The following is a 10,833-nucleotide window of genomic DNA, read 5'->3' as shown; positions in this document are numbered from 1 at the left end:
TATATATATATATATATATATATATAATTGGTCTGTTTCGAAATATGCAAACGAAAATTTATCGATTGAAACTTTTTCGATCTGTTGAATGTGTTATTAGTTGGGAGGGCTAGTGTGAAGTTGGTCACACTTAAAATTGTTTTTTGAATAATTTTTTTACTGGAAAGCCGGTCTTCATAGCCTTATTTTAAGATCGATGCATATGGTTGTCTGATTGATTCGTGACATCTTAAGATCATACTTAGACGGTCTTGAATATAAGAATCGACTATGAATATTGCCCAAAATATGCAAACGCGAAAATTTGAAATGTTCAAACGATAAGTATGAGCCATAGAAAGTTAATTTTTTGTAAAGTTGGGGAGCTAACTTCACGCGTTATGAAAATAAGAAGGATCATTAGAGAGGCGGTTTGCGTACTTTCCACCCTTCTGACGACTAATTAAGCATGCCTTGATGTAATAACAACTAGAAGCCATTGAGCCACCCTGTACCATGGACAATAAAATGTTCGATCATGAAGATCACTAATATACAGCACTTCTCCACAAAACTCACAATCTTTTGCGTCTCTAATGATACAGAGGAATTCAAGTTTTTTGAGAGAATTTTAAATTTAATTTTGCTCTGCTGTAAAATTATTAATTCTAACTTACAAATTATTATTCGTATTCAATCAAGAAATTCAGCATTATTAAGAATTTCAGAGTATTAAGAAATACTTTTGATTACTATGATTTTTTTATTTTTGATATAAATTATCTTAGAAAGCATATATATATATATATATAAATTCCGTAACAGGATCTATTCAATATAAACTTGGAAAATATAAATAATTACACTTAAAATTTCATTCACAAAAGAATTCATCATTTGTCTTACAACAATTTTCGTACGCAATATTAACAGTCAATAATTCTAATATCTAACAAACTACGGAGCGTTGATTGCGAGACACCTGGTACAATCTAAGTACATCCTGGAAGGCAAACATCACTCTTCGGTGTAAACCTCCATGGAAATCTTCCGGTGTTATATTAGGAGTGGAAAAGGATCGGTGCATGATAAGATCTTTCCAAAATATTATTAACCACCAGCAATGTTGCTGTTGCTGCTTTAACGCTCCGGCAGCGACGAGCTTAATTATCGTACGACGCCTCGAGTAACGAGGGTTGGCACGTGGTGACGTAATGTACGAGAAGGGCCTAAATAGCCGAGACCATTGTTGTACATACAACGCATACGTCGGATCTGTTGAGGCATTAATAGTCTCGCGTGACGTAATTAACTCGCAACCGACGAATTTCCGGCATTACGGGGTAGCGTATATATGTTCAGAAGGGTGTCCTCAGGCTCATGCTTGATACCGGAAGTGGGTCGCATCCGCACTGAGCCTGAGGATTTAAGCGGGCACAATCCTTTCTCGCAAACTTTCGGTTCGAAAACCATCATTTATTTGCACACAATGCTTGTTTGCGGGTGTGTCGATGACAAGATGGATATGGCGTGTCGTCGATGTACTTTGTTTAAATGTCACGAAAAGAAACCTCTTATTTATAGATATTATATATATCACTAATCATCTTTTTGAACGATAAAATTTAATTCATATTGTTATGTTAAATATTTCAAACTTTCTTTTAATAATCATAGCCCAGTAAACACCAACTAACAGTAACATTAATGTTATAATTTTACACTCAATCATGTAACTATTATGTAACACTTGTATTACACTACATTTATATTGTTGAGTGTGAACACTGATGTTATGTTACTGTTAGTTTTACTGAGAGATACAAAGTAAGGGAGAATTAAATATGATTTACAAAAATAATAGTTTACGCAAATTGGCAAAAGTCTAACAAATTTTAATTTATACTTTTCAAACTTATTAATTTTATATTATAAAAACAGATTAATTTTTATTGGTCTGACTAAGGAAATATAATTTTACATGTAATATACAGTAATTAATTACTTAATTTCTTTAATTTCGAAAATATTTGAATTTTTGAAAATACTCTGATTTTTTTTAAGAAAGATATTCTTCAAAAATAATTAATTAAGACTGTAAGTTAAATAAGATAAAAGCGTATAAACATATAAGCATCAGATAAGTACGTGCCATAAATCTAGATAAGAAAGGATAGTTTAATCAGTCATGGCATTAAACGCGGCTGAAATAGCGTAAGTTGTACTTAAGCAGGCGTAAACAGTTAGCAAATGAGAATTTCGCGCAGATGCGATCAGCGCTGCCGCGGAAAACATTAATCTCCCAGCTTGCGAGGCGTGCTTTCTCCTTAGGACCATCGCAAAAAGTCAGTCAAGTCGAGAGACAAAAGTAGGTTTCATTTTCACCGTGTTTTTCCGCTCCGCTAATGTTACCGCATGCGACGTAGACGAGCACGTTTAATGACTTCTCAAAGATTCACGGCCGCACAAAAAGCTGCGAAAAAGATCTGCGAGAGGGAAAAAAGAATGAAATGAAACGTAAAGCTTCAAGCAACGCGTTCAAAGTTGCAAAAATGTAGGCCTAAGTTTTCTTATTAACTAAATACATTTTTAATATTGGGGAGGATATTTTTTTTCATTTATTTGAGTCTTCTCTAATGAAAGTTTTCTTGTAAAAATATATGTATTAACTTAATACGTATAGAATTATTTACGTGTTTCTTTTTTATTTATTTATATATAATAAAATTGTATACAATTAAACAATAAGTCTGTTTTTTTTTAATCACATAATACATGCATATACATAGAAAAATATAAAATATTTTAAAACTACAAAAGGCTGCGATATAAACGAGTCGCAAGTTTTTAGGCGATGACATGTTAAGCAACATGTGAAAAAAGGTGCACGAGATTCTTTATTTATCTATAACAGAAATTATTATGACGCACTGTTGAAAATCGCAACATTCAAATTTTCAATCTCAATCGAAATTGTAGAGTCTTCAAAGATTTTAATTTATGAAATAATTTTCTACACTAATGTAAAATACATGCGATTTAACTCGTTGTTTTAAAGTCAGTGTTTTATATAATTGACGTTCTATTCTAAATAGATTACCGATTGAACACTACCTTTGTATACAAAAAGGCACTTTTTTATAATAAAATTTATTTTAATAAAATTTAAAACATTTTTTAATTTCTCGTAAAAAAATAATGTGTCATCTCATTGAGACAATCAGATATTAAAAACAATAGGTTTGTCTCATGATTATTCCGAATATTTTAAATTTGTTTCACATCTATCTCAAAATGTAATAACAGATCTATCGTCTTAAAACTTAATTAACTTTTAATTAGTCCTTTTTAAAATTAAATTTAGATAATTATATAATTGTTTTATAAAAAATATATAATAGCTTAATTGGAATTTCAGAATAATAATTCATTTCTTAGTAATGCTAAATGGACGGATAGATAGATATACATATATCTTACTGTTAGACTATTTACAAATGAGAATTCTGGAGATCTGCTTTTAATGTACAGCATATGGACAGATTAAATTTAATGTATTTACAAGCTGGCTCCTTAAACTGGAACCAGAGTATATTCTTTGGCAATTTCGGAGTTGATTTTTTTCTAACGATGGTTCAACGATTATCTGTATATAAAAATTGTATATTTAATAAATTATTATAAAAATTGTATATTTAAAAAATTGTGTATTTAATATTACAAATTTTGAAAACAAAATTTTTTATAGATATATGCATATCATGTTTTTTTACTTTTTAATTATTTTAATAAATTTTAAATACATATTGAATTTTGAATACTAAACAGAAATATGGAAAATATTTATAATATCTAATTAAAACTTTGCTAAGAAAAATCAACTCCAAAATTCCTTAAAAAAAAACATCTGTGCCATTCTTTATGCGCGCATGTTAGTTGTGATCTAAGCTTCTCGTTTCCTACAATATATAAAAGCTCTAATATTGATCCTTTTTAGTCCAATATTTATCTTACCGTTTTCATATTTCGAAAACTTAAATAATTAGAAAACTTTTTTTCACTTGAAACAAGATAGAGTAACGATGGCACAGCATGCCGTGAGGAACAGCGTGGTAAGAGACATCAGGTTGGATGCTGCGTTGCAAGCATCCTCAGAGCAGAAACATTCTTGCCAGTAAACGCCATTCTCATGAACACCCCAATTACAAACCCCCGTGACCCCAGTACTGGAGATAGAACCGCATCGTCGAATCACCTGTCGCCATCTACCGTCCCCTAAAACATTGCCGATTAATTAATTAATTACGTACTTCCCGTACAACTCGGAATTCGATGCTGCAAATACGCATATATGCATATCAGCTAATACATTCGACGACTTTCTATAAAGCGCGTAATTTTATCGTACAAGATTAGATTAAAAGCTATATTCCTAATTAACGTGAGATTTCTTTCCAAAATCCAAAAATAAATTTGTGGATATTAAATATATTAACCTATTATTTATAAATAAGATAATCATTTTCGTCATTACATAGTGGTGTTTTTATTAAATATAGCATATATAAAGTCTCTGCATAAAAATGTGTATAAAGAAATACTTTTATAATTCTAAACATTTTAATTTTTTTGTAATTCTATTACAACTTCTTTAGGTAGCACAAATTTTAAAGAACTTGATTTATTATAGTTAATTTATATCTTCGAAAATGTAATCACAAAAAATAGGTCGTGTCTTTATTTAATTATAAAAAATTTTTTATTAAATAAAATAAATAAAATTTATATGTAAATAGACATATTAAAATTGGAATGTTTTGGATGCATCAACAATGATAAATACAACTCTCTCTAAATGATATAACTAATAAAAAAAGTAATTCTAATTATATTTTCGTTATAGAAAATAAGAATAAATCATATTAACTATAATATTCTTTTTAGATATTGCTTACTTCTAGATACTAAATGTTATTTCAATAAATATACTTACAAATGAAACCACGTGGACTTTGCTCAGTATATTTGACACAAAATGTGCCAGGCATATGTGATTCCTCGCTGTTACACTCGATAGGTACATTCCTCTCTTTGTCAAATTTTGTGTAGGCTCCACAAAGATCTTCCTTATCTGGATCAGTGTCGGAGCTGCATTGAAAACAGCGTATCGCCTTAGTACCTGCACATTCCCAAATAACATGACGGCATTAATCACACATTCGAGTTGACCTGACGTATTTAATTAGGGCAATTAAAACAGAATCCCGATGACTAATCTGAAGAATTTGATTGCAGTAAAGTAGTCGTATTTGAAGTATTATGACTGGAGTAATTGATGGAATAGACCTCAATTCCTAACCTAGAAATTATTAATATACAAAAAATACTTTTATATTATCAGTGTTAATCTCTTTTCTACAGTTTTGCAGAGAAATATTAAATTTGCTTTGTTATTATTCCGTTTCTTTTAACAATAATTTAATTATAATAAAATATATCCCTCGGGAAAAAAATATAAATATATTTTTATATTTATTCATATCTCTCTTCACGTATCTTTTTATATTTTCTAAAACCTACGACGTTTGAGTATTCTCAGATAAATCGGTTAAAGCTGATTAAAATAATTGAAGATCCCTCATTCAGTCGTTGAAAAATTTTCACGCCCATCCGTAAACAATACAAAGAATGAAACACATATTTGATTTCAAAATGGCGATCGCAGGTGGATTCATCAAGATACTTTTAGACACATTTTTCTTTCGATTTATTTTCTTGGATCTTCGTTTGGAAAGTCTCACCTGTTGTGACGAACAACAACAACACGCACAACACAATCGTGATATCGTTGCGCATCATCGTTACGTCGCTCTCTCGGTTTCTTTTCGGAGCGAACGAATAACGCGCGTTCCGCCGTACTACACGTACGCACCTGACGTCATTCATTGGGCGTAACTGCTGTGAAGTAAGCCGAAGATCCCCTCTCCCTCGGATCTTATAATCTCCCCCTCCCTTCTTGGCTTCCTTCTGTCAACGGCGGATCGTGACACGCGAAGACCTTGGGCGTGACATAATTAGCAGTGCCCTTTTAGCGTAATCTCCAAAGTTTCAAGCAGCTTTTAACAGGAGAAATTTAACTCCAATTAATATACGAGATTTACGACTTTCAATTCTCGGTCTTACACAAATAATTTGGTCTGTCCTAAGGAACACACAATTAAAAGTCAACAAAAAATCAGAATAACTTTAATTTAATTCTTAACTTAATTTCCTCTTAAGTCAAAATAAACAGTCAAATTTTGTAACAAAAAAATCATCATTTTGAATTTCAAAATAAAGTCATTTTGACTTTCTCTTAACTTAGTTCTTTAGAAAATAGAATCAATCTTGATATTGAATATACATATAATAATCGATTATAATGCAATTGTAGGAAAATCGTCTTTTATTTACTTTACAGGAAAATTGTCTTTATTAAAAAAGGAAATGCGGTATGAAAGGGATATATTTTATAGAGGATCACAACTAACGAAGCTCATTAAACAGAAGCCAGTGTCGCCATTCGCTAAAGTTTTCGAATTAAGATAAGAGCGCCAAGAGCTTCGCGGCTTCTTCAGATGGAGGCTGGGGAACCATTGCTCGTAATGCTCATATTTTATTCTCGAACTTTCTCCTTCTGACGAGAATACAGATGAAACGACAATAAGAGCGGACAAAAGATGTGTACGATATCATTACAGAGCGCTGCAAAATTGTAAACAAAAATGGTTGTCTCTAAAAGTCTTATCTGCGTCTCTCATCTGCCTCGCACTGATCTTAAGTTTCAGTTTGAGTTCGCGTTTTTAATTTACGAGGTGTCATGCTAATAATAGCTTGAATAAATGTGAATCCGATGTCTAATGAAAGAGATATATGAATATAGGGGGAAAAAAAATATTTAAATTTTTTAACCATTCTGGGAGAATTTTACATAAAATAAAAATATAATTTTAAAAGAGGTATGCTGCTACGCAAAAACTACATTTTCCAGAATAAAATAACATATTTTGAACTTTTGAAACAGCAGTTTTTCGTTTTTAGGTAAAATTATCCTAAAAGGACAAAGTATGTAAATAATTTGTTTAACTATGAATGTGAATCTGTACAGTATGTATATGTGTCTAATGTTGAATTTTTAAAAAATTTACAAAATGGAAGCAAATGTATATGAAATGTCTATAAAAAATTGTAATATATTCTTGCTCACAAAAATTTTAATATTCATAATAAGTAATAATATAAATGCACATATTCATAAATTCAATTTTATAAATACATTTTAATAAATATTGAAACAAAAGATTATTAATAAAGTATTCAGGAAATCGCAGCACACACATTTACATTAAAAAAATTATATTTGTTTATATATTTTATAATACTAGAGGGATAATACTAGAGTAATTCTCGACAAATTGATTTTCCTGCTTCCTATCAAGATTACATAACGCCCTTCAAAATCGTACTTTCTGTAAGTCCCGATATCTTTAATCGCATAGAAAACTCCACAGATCATTTCTTCTCAATCTCTCTACCAATCTGCACCACCCCTATCGCCAAAAGATGCGTTCCGAGTCGCTGATCGCAATTTTCTCGTGATTGGAACTAAACTCAATCTCATCGCAACCTTGACATCGTCTTCGGCGACCCTCACTTTACCGCGCGAAACAGATAGCCCGGGTAAATTATTCAAAACGTATCCTCTATGATCTATGGAGACGCCTCTAATCCTGACACCGGCAATCTATCCTCCTTGCTCCCTTCCCACCCCCTTCCTTCATCCTCTCATCCTACCGACTAGCCTGTCTGTTCGTACCGCAAAACTCTCATCTCTTCTCACCCCTTCATTCTTGTCTCTCTCATCTCTTCTTCCATCTTCTTAATCTTACTGGTTCTCCATCCCCTCATCACTCTCGATTTCTCCTCCATCCTCCTCGCCGCTTCTTCTGAACTGTGCACACCATCCCCGGGGTATTCTGACTTTTCTGACAGCCGCCACCGCATTTATCCCATCCAACGTCTCCGGACGAGCTTACAAAGACGGCCCGGAATTCAATAAGTCCGATAACGTGCGAGCCTTCTGCGATGTATAGAAAGCTTTAGTTGTTCCCGATAATCGCCCACATATTGATTTCGTCATCAACGCGAACACATTTGAACGTTATCCAGATCGATTAAGCAAGCTATCATTCCAGTAGTCTTACAATTAGATTTCTAATATTCTAAGTTCTAGAAGGAAAGGCTCGTAATTCAAGCAAGATTTGGAAATAATATAATAACAAGTAAATAATATTTTGAAATTATTGGTTATTAATATAATAACACTAATAAATAATATTAATTTTGTTAGGCTAATAATTATTAGATTATGTACATTATAAAATTAATAGTACAATATAATTATTTTATTGTAAAATAGTATTTATATATTATAAAATTATGTTATCGTAAAACGTCAATATTATTACATTATATTTTAGAGATAATGTTTATTGTACGATATATTAATTATTTTAATACTTCATTTTATTGTAAAAGTTTGATGTAACGTTATTAATTTTAAACTCTTTGAATTTTATGATAAAACGATAATTACTAAAGAAAGAATATAGAGACCCTGCAATAGTAGATATTACTGGCACAAATGTAATATTAATATCAATATATAATATTAAACAGCATTATAGCATATAATGGATATATTACCGCATTCAAAATAATTAATAAAGAGCCAGCGCTCTCTTTCATCAACGACAAAGATTTGCGAAACGTTTTTCGCAAAATGACTACACTGTGTATGCGTGGCGACGAGAAAATTGGCGAAGTAAAGGCGAAGCTCGATAACACATCGCATCGTATATTCGCATTCTGAATGGTTTTGGAGCGTGCCTTGCTCTCGTAGTATGGAAAAAACGTGTCTAGAGCGTGCTGCGTTAAGTTTCTTTTCCGCGGCAAACTGCCACACCAGCTGCTATTCTCCCTGGAAGTCGTTTCGCAGTCAAGTGTTTTCGTGGATAATATTGTATCGGGCAACGCACACCGCGATACACGCCGCTGCGTCAGATGCCGACAAGTATCGGCTTTACCTCGTATACGTATCTTAACAGCCCCTCGCCCCGATTTGCACGAGTGCATTCGATCGTTGTATTTTTATTACAATCGAGATGGAGAAGAAAAAAATTAGATAATAAGATAAGGTACTCTCTAAATTTTTTAGAGCGCGAAATCTCACTACAAAAGAATGAAAATACTGCCACTATTGAGTGAAAATATTTGCACTCTTGAATAAGAGTGGTAGATTTTCACTCTTTTTTTTTTAGGGGAAAATTTCATTCTTTCGGAATGAGATTCACTCTTTTTTTTTTGGAATAATCTTACATTAAAAGATTGAAATCTTATCTCCCAAAAAAGTGAAAATCTGCTACTCTTATTCAAGAGTGCAAATGTTTTCACTTTTTTTCAATAAGAGGAATATTTTCTTTTGAAGTGAGATTTTACTCCAAGAAATTTAGACCTTGTTTTTCATTATCTGATTAACTTATAAGTTAAGCTTAATTTCACATAAACGATTTACGACATTATAGATGAAGCCCATTAAATAAAACATCAGGTTAAATCTAAGTACAAGTATAATGAAAAAATGAGCTTTAGAGAGTAACTTAAATGGCAAGACGCGTAGTAAGAAATACGTATCAAAAAAATATTTCGTTTCCTAGATATTTCCTTAAAATAAAAGGTATAAGACAGGATATAATAATGCCAAGCATATATATTCGTATTTATAACACATCGTCGAGCTTTTCAATTAAATTTGTTTTATCCTCAAATGAATAAATTTGAAAACCGCGTAGTTTAATTATTTCTGCAGCGACTCGATTCTCACCACTAGAATTTCGTCGTCCGCGTTCACGCAGCATCTACTTATCTGCAAATAAATATGACGCGAATATTATCGTGACGTTTGCATTTACGCGAGGAACACATCGATCCACGTTGTCGCGTTCCGCCAAATACGATGCGATCGGAAAACGATAAAGAGGAGGCCCCCGCATGCATTCCCGCTCCCGCCGCCCGCCTGGAAAGCTGCAAATCGATGGGGTGCGTATTTTATTTAAATTCGCGAGACAGAGAGAGGATGAGAGTGGGAGGAGAGAAGGAGAAAGGGAGACAGAACGCGACGCAAATTTGCAATTTCAAAATATTCCAGTGAAAAAGGGAACGCCCGCCCGGTGGGAGGAGGAGAATTGGAGGGATAGGAGGCTGAAGGGATTTAAATCCCCTCGCGTCGTCCTCTCGTCCTGGCGCAATTGTTATTTTAATTCGACTTTTTGTCATTAGCTCGCCGCTAATTCGGCCCAACTCATCGTGCTTCCATAATGCTTCCTTATCGCCATTCTCTCTTCTCTATTCTCTCTCTCTCTCTCTCTCTCTCTCTCTCTCTCGCTTAGTCACAGTCTCATTAAAACGATGTCAGATTGGCGACAGAGTGCTCAGACGTCTGGAGTGCATACAACTTCTACCGATTTAAGAGCAAAAAAAAATTACTTTGTGCCCAGGCAAGTGGGAGTCCTTGTCTGTTCGCTTCATTGGAAAATGTGCATTTTCCCGATTTGGCGAATTAATTCGCAACGCAAAGCGGCTTTTCAGCGTTGTTATTGGGTGTCTTGGGAAAATAAGAGTGGCATACAGAGCACCCAGTATACTGTTAATATTTTGTTGTTTTCAATTATAAAAAATTGTGAAATTAAATTAAGGAGATAAAGTTATATTTAATTGATAATATATCAACTTTGGTAATTTTAATAATTGAAAATA

General features: G+C 32.7%; 1 protein-coding gene and 1 long non-coding RNA gene across 3 annotated transcripts in view; one reads left to right on the top strand and one right to left on the bottom strand.

The window, feature by feature from the left end:
• LOC108748637 overlaps nucleotides 1-4,117 on the top strand; it is a 5,304-nt gene extending 1,187 nt beyond the window's left edge. For both annotated transcript variants that reach the window (XR_001939312.1, XR_001939311.1), the window contains exon 3: nucleotides 4,051-4,117. This is a non-coding gene — a long non-coding RNA (uncharacterized LOC108748637). The remainder of the gene's footprint in view (nucleotides 1-4,050) is intronic.
• On the bottom strand, nucleotides 3,893-5,913 carry LOC108748636. The gene is made up of 3 exons (XM_018486893.1): nucleotides 5,781-5,913; nucleotides 4,973-5,158; nucleotides 3,893-4,254 (listed from the first exon to the last, which is right to left on the bottom strand). Exons 1-3 carry the CDS (start codon nucleotides 5,836-5,838, stop codon nucleotides 4,037-4,039), a joined length of 462 nt encoding a protein of 153 aa, XP_018342395.1. The 5' UTR covers nucleotides 5,839-5,913; the 3' UTR covers nucleotides 3,893-4,036.
• Nucleotides 5,914-10,833: the final 4,920 nt, after the last annotated feature.

This window comes from Trachymyrmex septentrionalis, unplaced genomic scaffold, assembly GCF_001594115.1.
Source record: "Trachymyrmex septentrionalis isolate Tsep2-gDNA-1 unplaced genomic scaffold, Tsep1.0 scaffold24, whole genome shotgun sequence".
Classification (NCBI taxonomy): domain Eukaryota; kingdom Metazoa; phylum Arthropoda; class Insecta; order Hymenoptera; family Formicidae; genus Trachymyrmex; species Trachymyrmex septentrionalis.
This window is presented reverse-complemented; position numbering and strand designations above follow the sequence as displayed.

Excerpts from the sequence above, each read along its gene's own strand:
- LOC108748636 (XM_018486893.1), bottom strand. The coding sequence starts at position 5,838 with ATGATGCGCAACGATATCACGATTGTGTTGTGCGTGTTGTTGTTGTTC. Across the intron at positions 5,159-5,780 it reads GTTGTTGTTCGTCACAACAG|GTACTAAGGCGATACGCTGT; the intron begins GTGAGACTTTCC and ends GGGAATGTGCAG. Across the intron at positions 4,255-4,972 it reads AAGTCCACGTGGTTTCATTT|GGGACGGTAGATGGCGACAG; the intron begins GTAAGTATATTT and ends GCAATGTTTTAG.